The 16468-nt window shown below is 39.8% G+C and overlaps 1 protein-coding gene across 2 annotated transcripts in view; it reads right to left on the bottom strand.

Moving 5' to 3' along the window:
* Window positions 1-16468, bottom strand: part of kirrel3b (kirre like nephrin family adhesion molecule 3b) — a 167295-nt gene that overhangs the window by 126452 nt on the left and 24375 nt on the right. Inside the window, exons 3-4 of one of the 2 annotated variants that reach the window (XM_085916572.1) lie at window positions 15294-15702; window positions 15139-15206 (exon numbers count right to left, since the gene is read on the bottom strand). In XM_085916572.1, coding sequence (XP_085772698.1) covers window positions 15139-15181 — 43 coding nt within the window. In that variant the 5' untranslated portion in view covers window positions 15182-15206; window positions 15294-15702. Of the gene's footprint in view, window positions 1-15138; window positions 15207-15293; window positions 15820-16468 lie in introns of those variants that run through there. The other variant, XM_085916570.1, reaches the window with a different exon arrangement.

Here is a 16468-nt window from a genome sequence, read left to right as displayed (position 1 = left end):
CCTGGGGAATGACTCTCTCCACAGTCCCCTTTCTCCTCAAGTTTGCGCTCGGCGTGACAAACTCATTCTGGCACCTTTCGAAATCTAGTGCTCTCTGTTGGACGCACCAAGATGGCGTGTACAAATATGCCATGCGCTAAACATGCACACAGGTACATGCACAAGCACACTATCACAAAAATAAATATACTGAGAATTTCGGCTAAAAAGTAGGACAAGCAACATGCCTAAGGGAGCATCACATTATGGCTCACACTCCACTCCCCTAGATACCCGCCTTGTTCCACTTTAGGTGTTTACTCAAACAGCTTCCACAGCACAAAGAATGAGGCAATTTTCCTCATTGGCATATTGCTGCTGACAGAGTCTATTCTTGTGAAATTTGACCATGCTAGCTCATTATAAAATCCAAAGATTTTCGATATCTGGCCCGATACATTCTACCTAACGAAGCAGACAAAAGAAAAGATAAAGCCGTGCTTTAAGACCTCCCCACTGAGCAGTGATGCCTCTCTATTTAATTTAGCAACACAACCGCACCCCTGTGGTATCTTCAACTATCGCTTAATATGTGAATTTGAGAGGAAAAAAACTGCCTGGAAAAGACTAATGGCTCCACATAAGGCAAGGGAGGCCACCTGGGCCAACATAAAAAGCCAAAAAGCACTCCACACTTGCAAAATGCCACAACATAAACGGCCCAAATGGCAACAGTACCACATCAAACTTGACAATACTAAGTGCACCTGAATGAAGCTATTTCTAAAAATGTGTTTACCTAATTTAGCTACAATGGATAAATACATTTAAATACAATGCATGTATAAACCATCATAAACTACAACTACAATAAATAATCATCTTATTGAATCAATACCTCTCTGATATCGTCAATGAAAAATGAGAATTATCTTAGAAAAGGTAATACTTTTTTCTCAAGTATAATTTAGACCTAAGATTAAAATCTGTTGGTTTCAGATCTGTCGGAAAATATTAGCCATGCATTGTATTAAAAAATAATATTGGTTTAATATGTCAATTTATAGAATGTAAAGAGAAAGCAATATAGTTCCATTTGGAATAAAAACAGTACTGCAATAAACCATGGTTATAAAAGGAACCACTTAAAAAAAAGTCTCTGTACATGTCACCTTTTCACTCCTTTGAGTGCTAAACAAGGACTACTTCAATTAGCTTTATCTGTATTCTCAATTGTGGCCATGCTTTGAGCCAATGTTTTCACTTTGGCAAGTCTTTCATTAATCCCAATTAAAGTTAACAACTCTTTGCACCTGGCAAATCATTCTCTCGTGGGAGGGTTAACGGATTGGATTATTTGGGGGGTATTATGATTTTAGTTTGGCATTCTCTCAGGCAATACATTGTTTTTAGTTCTTCCAAAGCTCTCTGTTTAGATTGACGGTCATCGTGATTTTACCTGACATATGTTCCATTTCACCTCATTTTACATTTTGTTGTTGTCTTCCACTTGAAGCATTTTAATAACAAAAGGCTTCCAGGCTTTCCCTGACCTGGCTTGCTTGATGGATCAAGGGTCCTACAGAGCAGAACAGTCCACATACATATTTTCCCTGTAAGGCAAAACATGGGGGCTAGGTAATATGCAGAAGTATTGTTTTTGAGTGGAAAATATTTTCAATTTTTTTCATTTGCTTTTGTTTTGTTTGGATTCTTCTGTGAGAAAATGATAATTTGTAACTCTCTGTCCTTGAACATTTTCATAATAGTTTTTTCTCCTCCTTTTTATTTCTTGTTAATTAATTCTCACTTTAGTTCCATTAGGCTTTGTTTGTTCCAAAGCAATCTGTTGCTGTAATTTATTACAGCCGTCAGTATAAACGATGTGGCATGCCAACATTGCATTGGCCCTTGCAAATAGTGTGCCCCCCCCCCGCCCCCCAATCCCCACCACAATTCCATCCCTCTCTCATTTTATGCAAAGCTGCCCTAGTTTTTCATACAGGGAAAAAAAAAAGATGTTACAATTAGGTGGTGACATGGACCCTCTTGTGGCTATGCTCAGGTACCGGTTGCGAAACACTAGCCCGCACCTCCACGCAGCTTGGGGTCGAATTCTGGTTCGTCTCATCTGTAGGAAGGCCCCTATGAGGACGGACATCAAGAATAACAAATCCTGGAAGGCTTTTTTTTACGGTTCTTACTTGTTTTATGTTCTTTCTTTGCTCAAGTGATCCACCTGAAAATAAATGTTTCCTTATGTTAAATTTTGTTTGTTTGCTATACATTGGCAGTCTTAGAAGTATGTTTTTGTACCAATTATGTAATATTTTGATTTTCTTAACAGTATATACTGTTATATTAAAATATGTAACTCACAATTGTGTCAGAGTTGCACCATTCATTATCTAGTTCCTTATTTCTTTTCCCCACAAAGTAACATGTGATTGTCATACAAGCATTCGACAAGTAACTGTACTACGTGACCATGCTTAAAGTGAGTCTCTACATACTTTTAACATATATTTATGTTAACACCCTTTGTTGGCTGTGCCGGCTGCGTCAAACAAACAAACAAACAAACAAACAAACAAATAAATAAATAAAATGCTTCATTCCTAAATACTTGGTCAATAGTGATCTAGGAAGAATCACTGACAATCACTGTCATATATCTAATATTTGGTCTTTTCAATGTCTTTCGGATATTCAAGGTGTTTGAGCAATGCCAGACAATCAACACTGAATAAAGCACGTCATTTTCTTCACAGGGTGGCCAAAGAGGATCATAGCAAGATCCTTCCATTTTCCCTTGAACATAAGGCCTGTATTGTGACTGATTTTGTCTCTCATTAAGTTCTGTATTCCTTTTGTATAACGCAGCTGTCGATTTTCGAGATGAAAGGTGCTTGTTTGGCAGCCTTCAAAGAGCCACACAACTCTGAAAGTCACTTGGATTTCGCAACTGTTCATTCTCCATTTTAGATCTAGTATGGCGGTGATGATCAAAAGAATCAGAGCTGAGGAAGAAGAAAAGAGATGTTTGCTTTGCAATAATCGGTAATGCCAACTCACCTATATGCATTGCTTTTTTAAGAGTCAGATTTAGGTTAAAGCTGGCAAGAAAATGAAAATAACAAATACTGATCAGTATTTACCTTGACCAAACACAAGGGAAAGATGTATTGTTTAGATCTATTCCATTAGGATTGCGTGTCGCCACTGGTGTGGCCAGGGGAAATGTGGAGGCACTAGCCCAACCTCAAATAAGCTTGGACCAACTCCAGGTGCCAGGCCAGACAATCTTTTGGAATTTTGTGATTTTTTGCAAAACGTTTTCTATGTATCAAAATACTACATCTGGAAAAACTATACTATTTCACTGATAAAGCGGGTGAGGATTTACAATCATCTCCAAGCCATCATCTGTCCATTCATTGCCGTGGAGACTGTGGGTGTGTGGGGATTCAACTTAAATGTACGGGTTACTGCAATTTGAAATGGAGCTGTGCTAAGAGTTTGTACAGCTGGTTCTCGGAAAATTGCATTTTTTAATGAAAGTCATGTTAATAATTCACACTCATAACCAGGCTAAGGTTTAGGGGCCGTGCACCGCAGGTGATGAGGGGACTGATGACACTTCTGAACATTTCACAACGTGCTAACACCATCATCATTGGATGCCCTACTGCATTTTTGATAACCCACTGTGCTGCTGTCACACAGTATTGAGACAGACATGTTTCTCCACCATTATCACAGTATTAGAGACACTAATGCTATTATTTCCCTATAATACTCTTACTTGAACAAACTGTGTAGCATTAAAGAAGAGGCAAAGCTTGTCCGAGACAAGAAAACAATACTCAGTAAATAAATTAGCATACAAGGAAAAGGAAGAATAATCACATTTAAAGTTGTTTGCACATAAGGCACGCGGCAGTACTTGATTCTGACAACAAATGCGCCGGTATTTGGATTAGGATTAGGGCTGCAAGTGACAGATATGTATTAAATTAAGATTTTCTTTTTTTTTCCAAGCAGCAGTTTGTTTACCTTGGAAGGCATTGTGGTGTCAATAGTCCCAGCCGTCTCTGAATTCATAACAAATGTGTGCAGCTCAGCAAACACTTTTACTTAAATCGGCATTTCAGTTGAACTGAACACGATGAAAACTGTTTTGAAGTTGTTGTTTTGTATTATGAATGTACCACATACTGTAGTCAGTTAGGGTGGCATCAGCAGCCCTATGAGTCTGTCATGATCAGTCTGGCATTATATCAGGGAGGCCCAGTCCATCAGTCTGTCACTCTGTCATTGTTATATTTAACGTGTTTCTTTCATAGCTCAATTACATTTTGACACCATTATTTCCAGACATTGTTCATTCTAAAGACATTTACTAGGTTTTATCAACAGCTTAATAATGATTAGATAAAGCCCTTAAAGTATAGATTAATGGCGCATTAACCTTATAGTTGATATCTCACTGAGCGGCAAATACTTGTGAGTCTTAGAGAATGGTTTTATTTCGTCTGGGTTTGTTAAAAGTAAGTTGCACGGACATTCACAGTTTTAATGTTCACAGTTTTTCTTATTGCCATTAAATTTCAAACGTGTTCAAAATTTCAATGGGGGCTTAAGAAAAGGGTTGGAGTAGAGCACTGGTTAGCACATCCGCCTCACAGTTCAGAGCGTGCAGGTTTGCATGTTCTCCCAATGCCTGCGTGGTTTTTCTCCGGGCACTCCAGTTACTTCTCACGACACAAAAACATGCATGCATGATAGGCTGATGGAGCACTCTAAATTGCTCGTAGGTGTGAGTGTGAGTACGGATGGTTGTTCGTCTCTGTGTGCCCTGCGATTGGCTGGCAACCGGTTCAGGGTGTCCCTCACCTAGTGCCCGATGATTGCTGGGATAGGCTCCAGCACGCCCGCGACCCCCGTAGGGACAAGCGGTACAGAAAATGGATGGATGGGTTTAAGAAAAGTTTTGACACGGCGGTAATAGCCGTAATGTTCCTCGACATCAATGAGGCCGATGACATATGCATTTCTTTCAAATTGGTATAAAAGTGTTTACTGTTGAGTTCAGATGCTAATGTGGAAGAAGAATTGTGTCTGAAAATGACGGCTGAGAATAGCTCTTCTGTCATTCCACTAGATGGCATCATAGAAAGTAAACGAGTGATACAATGGGACCTTTATTGCATTGACCCTGACAAAGGCACCTTTCCAAACTAATACATCTGCAATGATGGCCTTGGAAGGTAACCATGGTGCCATAGACAGTTCATTTCATCACAACTATATACAGGCTCCTCTTTCTGTTGTTGAACAAAAGTGAGCTACAGACCTGACACCTCACCCCAACTTGCCTAATGTCACTTCTGGAACAGCACGCTGGCCACTTGTCAGTCATTCCAGAGCCTTTCTTTAGTAACATTATCACTTCAATAAACTGCAAATGGCTTTTAGGGCTCCCTCTCTTGCCACTCTAATCCAATCTCTGATGTGGAGTCTGTTCATCATTGTTCACCACAGGCCTCCACACGTCCCCCCCGCTCTTCGTCGTACAGGAAGTAATGGATGGCTTTGCCCGTGGCTCACCCCAAGGGTCGCTGGCTGCTCTTCAACTGTTTGTCTTGTGGTTTGTCTTCAGATGGATCTGCACTGTGGTATTTTAATTTGATTGAGTCAGGTTTAAAAGGTTAGAGACAGGGGGAGGCACAAGTGGTTGCTCTTCCAATTATTTTTTAACCCGTCCACTGCCATTTAGCATTGGAGAGTGGCCAAATAAACGCACAAAACTTGAATGACCTCGGTGTTCTTCTGTGTGAACCACCATTAATGTCCCCAGGGCGGTAAAAGACGCCCATTCTTTTGACTGCATACAGATTTGAAACTCTGTCAATGTATTTAAAAATACATTGAACTGTTAAAACGCCTCAATGTGCTTTAGCATTTTTTTGGGTTTTAGCTTTTACATTTATATGAGCCTTGAGTAAATATTGCACTCCATAAGAGAAATTATAAATCTGAGAGTTTGACAAGGGCCCTCCATATTCCAAATGTGTGGAGTGAATTTAGAAGTGGTCTCTAACACTCATACCCTTTTTTTCCACCTTTTTTTTAATATATCAGCGAGCCACGCTGCTGACAGAGATTAAAATTTAGTAGTTTGAGGAAAATAGACACAAGAGAGATAGAATTAAGGATTAAATCAAGTAATCATTCTTAGAACAGGGTTTTCTCCGCAGTGGGCAAAATGCCTTGGGGAGCGAGAACTTGCACCTTTTAGGGTCTATGCCATTTACTTTTTTGTAATACATGAATTAATTTTTTAGCTGAATTTTCCAATTAACTTAATGTTGACTGTGTTTCATTTTGATGTTTTTTTTTCTTTCCAAAATATTAATTGCTTATTCTAACTAGCCCTTTCATCACTTGCACTAATTGGTATTCATGTGTGTTTTGCACAGTATTCAGTTCAATTTGTTCGCTATAATATCTCATTAAATAGGGTGCAAGACTGTGTACCCGTATGTCACAGATTGCTCAAGAGCGACTGTGGATAAAGTTGACTCATTTCTGCCAACGGCAGTGATGCACTTTAGTTCATGGGGGAAGGGTGGCATTCAGTTGTGAGCAGTGGCTGGCTGTGTCTAAACAGTGCAGTGCCCACTTATGAATGGGCCTTTCTTCCCAATTGCTTCATTGTCTTAGTGGGACAAGCAGGTGGCTCAGAGTCTCTTTTCCCAACTGGAAAGAAGAAAAAAAAACAAAAAACGTGCACTTCAGCACAGGGTATGGGGTATGGGAATGTTGGGGGAGGGTGACATGTTTTAATCTCAAAGCTACTTGTCCCCCTTTCAGATGTCAAATGTTTTGGCTTGCCATAGGTTCACACTGCTTACTTACAGCCTGTTCTCACGAATTGAAAGGGAGATATCGTACGAAAGGAAGGCACTTTTAATTAGCACCGGAGTATTTCCCATCTTTCTGTCATGCTTCATGCTTGCAAATGCTTAGATTCACACTGCAGGTCTTATTGCTCAAAGTGGATTTTTTAGGGGTGAAATTGGAATTTTTACATATCAAATGTGATCTTAGTCTCGAGTGTGAACCAAATGAGTCCCCAAAGTGACCCACATGCACTGAAAAGGAGCCGCTGTAACTCCCAATGTAGTGTTTACGGAGGTAAATGTAGTCCAGCCTGTAGGGGCTCATGCTTTTATCATCTCATATTTACAGAGGAGGCATTTGGGAGGAGTTAGATATATTTATATTTTAGCGAAATGAGGCAAGGCTTTTTCAATCTAATTTCATGGCTCCGTCACTAAAGATGACATCTTTGATGTGCATAATAAATGAAAAACCTGCTGGACTACTAATACTAGCAACACAAATGTCCACTTTATGATTTATGTTTCAAGTGGGATTGAAGTCAAATATAAAGTTAATACTGTTTGGCTACAGAGGAGACAGATCTCTTTGTACACATTGTAAACATGGTCTAATGTGAGAACAGAGGGTGTTGTTCTTGAAACTGAAATTTATATCATTAACTGGTGAACGTACATTCCACTTTGACCATTATTCAGAGAAATGAGTCACTTTGTCAGCCGGCAAAGACTGCCTGCAGTCATGTGACTGCTATGCTCTGTTTGATTGGGGAAATGGAGTCAAACATCATAAGTGATTACATTTGATTGATGAACAGCGCCAGGACGTGTCACAGACAAACTGCAGGGAAAAAAGACACAAAATGGTGCAAGTATTTAAATAAATACCAAAAATAAAAGCAGCAAATGTAATGGTTTTCAATGTAAAGAAGTACAAGTATTGTTTCTTATTAACATATATATTCAAGTAAAAGTGAACGGTATGTTGGATCTGAACTACTAGCACATTACTACTCACCTCTGGTCTGTCTACAGACATTGTCATTCAGAAATTATGCACTGCAATTGGAATATCCGACACATCCATGCTCTTGTACAGGTGACAAGCTCTTTCCTTCCTTTTCTGCGTGTTCAAATTAAAGGGCTGATTTGCATTTATATTGCCATTCATAGCTTGCAGCTGTAATGGACCAGGTAAAGTTGTAGAGAGACATCACGCACACACGCACACACCAACTAACTGTATGTACTTAGATATTGTACAGTATTTGAACACTGACAGTGCAGCCTGAAAGCCTTTTTTGTTTGTGTTAGTTTGATGGAAATTTTTAGGACGGAAGGGTGCATTGACAAAAGGAATGAGGAATGGGTACTTCATCCAGGTGGATTATTGAGCTATCCTGAAGACCTCCCTCCAAACTCTAGAAAGTCATTATCAGATCAGCAACCCAATTTTTCAAGTGCCTCCTGCACTTAAGCACCACATGTATCTTCTTGGCTGTCCCCCAACACAGGCCTTTATAGATATGCCGATACATTGGCTTGTTGTTTATTCTCAAAAGTCTCAAGATATAGTGCACACATAGGTAAAAGTTAACTCTGATGTTACTAAAATGGGGAATGTACAGCCATACACCTGGACAAGTAAATTGCATGATTTTTTTTGTAAGGCTTATCTTTTCCACTCCAAGCAAAAAGCTCTGCACAAAACTTAGACGTAGCTGCTCTGGTGCATTTTATGACAGTGATGTGTACCCTTAGAGCAAACCCACTCCAATTGTAATGAAATTGGAAAAAAACGGTGGCCCTCTCCAGTTTACCATCCCTGGTCTACATTAATCAATTCCCCAATCTGTGTCTATATGGCTTTTGTCAAACAGATATCACAAAAAATAAATATCATTTTAGTCCATGAAAGCCCCATCAAGCTCCCATGGCTGCTTCTGAAGGAATAAGCAGAGTTTGTTGTTGCCTGTGCATTAAACTGCAATTTAAAAGTCATTAATCCTTATTTTAATCCGTCTCAAATAAAATCCTGAATGAGGTCAAAGCAGTATTCTATCTACTTTCTTATTATACAGTAGACCTTGTCATAAAACAAAAACAAAAAAAATCTAACCTTGCTTCATGACTTCCAAGCAAGTCTCGGGTATATAACCAATAAACAGCTGGATTGCATGCAGCGGGTTGCATTGCCTTCACAGGTGACCCGGTGATCACAACAGCATCTGGTTGAATTACTTAACACCGCCACCCAACAGACATGTAATCCGGGATAATGCCGTTTTGCTGAGTGCTTCAATCTGGATAAATTCATCCCAAAGGAATGAGATCCAGCCACACTGTCTCGTGAAGAGAGGAGAAGAGGGGCTAGGGGTTGATTGGTTGCTACTAAAGCGATCTATTGGGACTGGATCCTCACAATAGATAATATATAAATAAGTGAAGCCCAGAATAAACAGCTTGTTTTGTTGACTGACTCCATGAGGGCAAGCCCATCACTTTTTTTCTTCTCCAAATAAGACTCCAATCTAATCACATCTTGGTCTGAATGACCTGAATCTTGTCAGAATCAAAATGAGGCTTTGGTCTAAACTGCAGTCCCTAGATATACTGTACTTAAGGTTTTATTTGGGAAAAATAAAAGCTCTTTAATATATGGCTATCAAGCGTCACTTTTACTGATGTACTGCTACTTCTACTTGTAGTTTTTTTCCCCTTATTTTATTATTATTATTATTTTTTGCATGTACAGTACACAAGCTCCTCTATGACAGGGAATACAATTTGTTTTTCCTGGAAATAGCATCTCCTTTTAATGGTAAAGCCTCTGCCAAATATTAGGAATTACAACTTCCAGCTGTCCACAGGCAGCCTCTTAGATTATTCGCTCATATGTTTACTTATTACCATAAATATCCAACAGGGCTTGAGGCTCAGGGGGATTACAGTGGGTTTAATCTATCATGGCACAAAAATGAGCAGGGGTGTTACAGCGGCTGAGGTGACTTAAACGGGCTGGCCTTGATGGGACATGCAGCCCAAACAAGAAAACAAACTACATGCCACTGGGATCAGTAGTAAATTGATGACATCATCTGTCACTCGCTGGGTATATGATCACAGCGGCAGTCATAAACTGGATCTGTCATGGGTGGTGAGATGGGTATGAAGGCAAGGCTACTTATTCATTGCCATCATATTCATTGTCTCATATACAAAAATGAAGGATCACCCACTTTTGCCACAACATTTGTTATTTTAAGGCTCTTGACAAAATTGTTTGCACATATGTTGACGGTAAAACATTTGCGCTCTAGTGAGTGACATTTTGGTCAGGTGTATATTTAAATGGTAGCAATACAACTGAAGTGATTAGCAACTTATTCAAATAATGATAAATCATATTTGAATATACTATAGTCTGCTTTAAGTGCATCTTGTCTGGTGCATGTCTGCCATGTTGTCACTTCTACTTGTTTTTTGGAATGTGCCACTGCAGGGGTTTGATAAATGTTTTCTTAACTCATGCAGGGACAGTAATTATCATGTTGTGCTCAGTTATAAAAAAGAATAGAATAAATTATTGTGTGCAGTCTCGTTACGTTTTCTGCAAATATACTATAAAGTATGACTGCTTGAGTGATATTTATTTACTACCACTATTCTGAACAAGAGTCTGTAACCTCTGTAAACTCTAATGAAAAACTGGAATGATGTCCGCGAAAAGCCGATTTGAAGTTGTCAGACAGTCATTAATGGAAAACATTGAATAAAGGGGGGGTGAGGTGGGGGTCAGGGTACTAAGATGTGCTTTCCAGGACCGAGAGACAGCTTAGTCTGACTAGGTGCTGAAATAAAGAGTTCCTACATCAGATACATGAGGAGAGTGTGAGTTAACGAAGGCGAAGGCGATTGAGCAGAGGGGAGGGGATTTTTTTTTTTTTTAAGAAGATTAGGATTTGATTCCCGTGTAGCAGTAGCACTGCTCCCAGTCGGCATACATTGACTCAAGCCTTATCCACAGACCTTTAGGAAGTGTTCTTAACAAGGAAGCATTTTGGGGGAAGAGGGTTACACAACATCCCAGATTGTGTATATTAATCCTCCAAGATCTTATTCAGAGAAAGAAGTAAATAAGACAATGAGGAACTGAGGTTGATGGCTTGGACGCAAACATGGTAGCAGTTCCATCGGCTGCTGAGGTTTTAATGGCTATGTGTTTCTGGTTCAATGCTGAATGATGGTAAACTATCACCTCTCCGGAGCGCCATTTTGAATGCGGATGGATTTCCACCACCGAAGAGCAGCATCATGCACTTCACAGCAAGTCAAAGACTTTGACTGGACCGTTCCAAGCTTGAAACATGGTAAATGTTATGCTTTTCAGATGCATTTTCTTAGTGGGTGTGGCTTGCAAAACATGTCATGTGTAACCGATGTGCCGCAAATTTGGTAAATTCATAACACAAGCTGACTTTGGGCAAAAGGTAAACTGAACCCATAGCCAGTCAATCAGAGGGTACATACAGAGACAAGCATTCACACTGGCATTCACATCAACACTGAGTGGGAACTGAACCCATGCTGCCTGCAGAAAAATCAGGCGATTAAATCAGTGACTTCCCACTTGAAATCAATATCCAGAAAGAGTAAGCAAGGTTACTCTTCTAACAATACAGTGAAGTACTAGAACTGGTTCTGCTATTAGAACATTTTGGGATGAAAGAAAAAAAACATGTATAACTTTTACTATAAATACAATTTACAGTACAGTTAATTGTATTATTACATACACTAATAATATATATGTGTGTATATATTTATATCTGTTGGCCACAAGTTTTACTTTTAAATTAAAATAGCTGATAAATGGCATGACGTTTCAGACACTATTCATTATTCAGACAAAAACACCAAACAAAGCAAGATCCAACCGGCTTCCGCCAAGCTGCACCAATGCAGTACACATAGTTATCATTTAAAACATACCTGTGGCTAAAAAGTGAAGTCTGTAGAGTCTCTGTTGCTGAAATGTAGCACAGGTTTCACAAGAAAAAATACAATTTACATGCACAAAGCGACTTCCAGCCACCCACTGCTAAAGAACACCAATACAGTAATGATATTAGAGGTACACCGATGAATTGCTTAACTGACAACTAATCCATTATCAAATTCCATTATCAAATCAATCGCTTATTATTTTTTCATAATCCCATAATTGTTCAGATCCTTTTTTTTTCCATTTAAAATTGTCCAAATCCTCAGAATTTTAGCTTTGTAACAGTAAATTTTCTCAGATTTTTGTAGTCCACCATTGAAGCAGACAGATCATCTTTGTGTTCAATCAAAACAAAGTTGTTGCATTTTACTGTCGTGAACAGTAATAAACTTTCTTCCCTATTTTCTGACATGTAACAAAAATCCACAAACATGGTGCAGTTACTTTTCACTGCATCATATTTGTGCATATTTGACAGTGAATTTGAAATAATGTCCTTTTTAGGGTATATAAAGGATATGGTTTAACCAAACAAAATTAAATTGTTCCAATGTAAAATGTACCATCCTTATATTAATAAACCTGCATATTAATACATTTGACTTGAACCGAATCAAATTATTTTACTTGAAAATGTACTGTTCTTGAATCGCAATCACATTGACACACACACACACAGTAGAATAGAAACAAAGAGGTGCCAAGTCTATACACTTTATTTTTCTTTCTGGCACATCCATTGCTAGGCTATTCTTACCCTGCGCCTCCCTCTCCTGGTCTGCACATTTTTCACTCGTTGCCTGACAGAAACTGAACTTCTCAATCTCTCAAGAACAGAAAACTAAGAGCGATGGAGCGAGCCAAAAGGGATACTGGAGAAGCCGGGAGAAATGTGTCGCTGCCATATGAGGAGCCAAATCAAGACACCAAGACGAGTGTCACACATGCCATGTGTAATGTATGGCTGAGAAAGAACGTGAGAAGAATGAGGGTATGGGGAGATGGACAATGTTCTGGGAAAGTTTGGCCTAAGGTGAATGCGCTCCTAGAGACCGTCTCCTGGATGCCAGTGACTTGCTGTGTCATTTATCACTGGTAAGAGAGGTGACCGCGAAAAAGAAAAGGTGCCCTAGATGCAGTAACAGCATAAACAGGATGGAGAGCGTCTCTGGCTTCTCACTTGAAGGGCGTACAGAAAAAAAATGCTGAATGCCTCTGTGAATAGAGTGATTCTTTTTTTTTCATTTTCACATTTTCATGCTCGCTCTCTTTGTCTGTCACGCTCGTGCAGGACATCTCGCTGCCGCCACAAATCCCCTCTGCCCTTATGTTCATAAAAACAAGATTGTTTTCTGAGAGGTTTTCTGCTGACACCGACTTGCCACGTAAACAGAGACGTAATTTGCACGACAAAAGTCAGGCTGAGGAAGCCCCCCCCCCCCAAATTTCCCTCCATGGGGAAGCTATGTCGTTATCCGCTGTTTACCTGGCAGGGAAAACGCTGCATGTTATATTATGATATTAACCAATGGTGCACACTTACTTCAGTTGTAATATGGTGCACGGGGGGTGATTTTGTGTGCATGAAATTGTGATGGCTGCAAACAATAAAGTGCAAAGCAAAGTGTTTTGGTAGGTGACATCACAAGGAAAGCATTCAAGCTGTACATTGGAAACGAAATTAAAGTAAAATGAAGATTAATTGTACTGTCAGCAGTGGCGATGGGACAGAATATTGATATTACAATATATTTTATCATACAAATAAACCACCATTAGATATCCATATTGCTGCCGTCTTAAATTCTACTCCGCGCACTGTCAACAAGCTACCGAGAAAAACAAGTTTCATTGCTTTTCCATAAGCATTTCTCTTTACCCTGAGACGCGTCAGTATTTGTGGTTATGTTATTGTTACGTTTAAGCAGAAAACATATCTCAAGTAAACGTTTTAGTCAGCAAATTTTTTTTGACTTTCTTCAGTTACATAATTATCACAACATATTGTGAAGGATTTTTTTTCTTTTAATGTGTTAGCAGGAATAATTTATTAGCACACACAACGGCTGTGCTGTTATACATTTGTTTATGTTGGTTATGGTGCTTTGTGTGATTGAAATTCCAGCAGATGAGATAAGGCTGAAAGGCTGATTATGTATTTTGACATCACAATAAGCACAGATGGCACTGTAGGGGTGTGACAATTTCAGGGGGGAAAAAACAAAACAAAAACAACCTCGTCCACATTAAGGGCATCTAAGAAAAATAAATGGCATCCCAGTCGTACAGCTTGTATCAAAAACTTGGGAGGTAAAAAGCACCAAGTGGGCGATCTCTCTTGAAGAAGGGAATTAGACTGTCAGGGTTTTACCATTAGAGTCTATCAGCATTTTACTTTATACAAAACATAAAGTCAGCAGGAAAGCATAACCACAGCAAAGTGATGTGATGGATAAGTGGTGTTATTTCCTCTGTGCTATAAATCAGCATGTCAAACAGCCGTGTTGGTCAAGTTTGTTTTCTACTTGTCAACAGACTTCCCTATCTGCCTTCCCCAAATTCTCTGACTTTCTCTGGCAGATCTTTTTACTGACTGAGACAGAGACACCTTTAATAATGTTGAGTGAAACAGGTAGAAGCAGTGTGCTCAATTCTGTGGATTATAAACACGGCAGGGCGAACCGGAGAACCACCAAGTCCATCGTCAATCTAACCACAAAGTGAACTGTCCAAAAGCGACCCAGCCAGAGTCATCTAAATTCAGCGCTTTCTTTCTCTTTTCCTTCTGCCAAAATACCCGTTTGTTGGACTCAATGGGAAAGGGCTGTCAATTCAAAGCAATGTGGCTCAAGAGTAAACGCTTGACTGGACTGGGGTTAGAAGGGCTTTGTGTGTGCGTGAGTGTGTGTGTGTGTGTGCGTGCGCGTGAACTTGTGTGTGAGACAGGAATACCAAGCCGACAAAGAGAGTATTTAACTTGTCGGCTTTGACTGCAATGACAGAATGAAGGAGAAAAACGCAGACAACTCTTTGCACAATCAGGAAAAAGACACAAAAGCCTCAGAAAAAGATCTCTCGTGACTTGGACTTATGAGGGCACATCTGAGTAAATCAAATCACATATGATAGCACGCTCAGTCAGACATGACAGCAAGGGAAGAAGTCAAACATAAGCATGTGCCTTCCAGTAAGTCACCCAACCGTCACAACATGACACAAATCAACAACTTCAAATGTAAGATCTCCTACCGTGTCCGAAGATCCACAGGAGCAGAAGGACCCGACGAATCATGATTGAGAGTGTGAGAGGGCAAAACCTATGAAAACAAAACAACGGAGGAGTGTGAAGTTGGCCGGCACAAGACACAGTGCTCCTCTATGCTGCCAGAGGGACGGATGCTTACAGCTCTCCTTTGAGTGTGTCCGTTTACCACAGGAAAGACGCTACAGAGTGTCTTCAGTCCTTTGCCGATCCACCTTCCTCCTTCTCTTTCTTCGTCTTTTTCTGTCTTTTTCCTGTGTGTCAGTCTTCAGAGTTGACAGTGGTGAGCTCAGCCTCACATGCTTGTGTCCTAATAGGAGCTTCTTGTACTTTCACTGTCTTCTCTGGCTTACTCGTGCATCGTCCCGCTGGTCTTCCATACTCCAGCGCATCAGCGCTCACTCGCCCAGTCTCTCTCCATCACACTCTCTCTCTCTCTCGCTGGCTTTTCCTTGCTCGACCACTCGTAACACAGTCATGGGGGATGAAGACTCCTCCCTCTCTCTGCCCCTCTCCTCAGCGAGTCTGTGTGCGAGGTGCATATCCTCACTCTGGCAACGGGAGCAGTCGTGGGAGAAACAGAGGGTGCAGCTCTAATTAGAATCAGAATACAAGCGGCTTGGCAGCTTTACTCTCCTCCTCCCAGACAGACCCTTCTCCCCTTTTAAGACCCCCCCTTTTTTTTTCCTTCTTAAGATTCCATAGACAACACTTTGGTTTCCTAGGCAATATATATATATCCAAATTCTAATCCAAAACCAGACCTATAAAATTTAAGCGGTCAATGGATTTTTATGAGAAATTAGTAGAAAATGGTATGATTTTTGGTTTCCAAAGGAATATTGTAATAGATATAATATTTTATTTAAAGGGGAAGTCAACCGCAAAATTTTCTTCACAATAATATCTACTACGTGATTGATATTGCATTTGTGGAATATGAATTAAGCAGCAAATGTTTTATCCATCTCAAAACATTTTTGATATGACATGCAAACTTTCTCTGTGGGCTTTCCTCATTTTGTAGCATTAAGTAATAGATCATCAATGAAGACAAATGAACATTTTTAGCCTACCTTTACATTGGGAATTATGAGAAGTTCCCCTCACTTCTCAGCTTCAAAATTGCTTGTTTTTATTTTTTATTTTTTTCCTCTTCGAGTTTATTACACTTCCAACTGTATGGTCAGAATTGGTGAGACAACCCTTTTTTGGGACTTGGTATTTACTTAAGGGGATACAATAAACTGAGTGACAGGATGCAATTTCCAGTGGAGTCCCAGATGACTATATTAAGAGATATTCATAGAAGGGCAT

The sequence above is a fragment of the Syngnathus leptorhynchus genome, chromosome 7 (genome assembly GCF_054491065.1).
Source record: "Syngnathus leptorhynchus isolate UIUO chromosome 7, UIUO_Slep, whole genome shotgun sequence".
Taxonomy (NCBI): domain Eukaryota; kingdom Metazoa; phylum Chordata; class Actinopteri; order Syngnathiformes; family Syngnathidae; genus Syngnathus; species Syngnathus leptorhynchus.
Note: the sequence above shows the minus strand (reverse complement) of the source record. Positions and strands in the feature narration are given on the sequence as shown.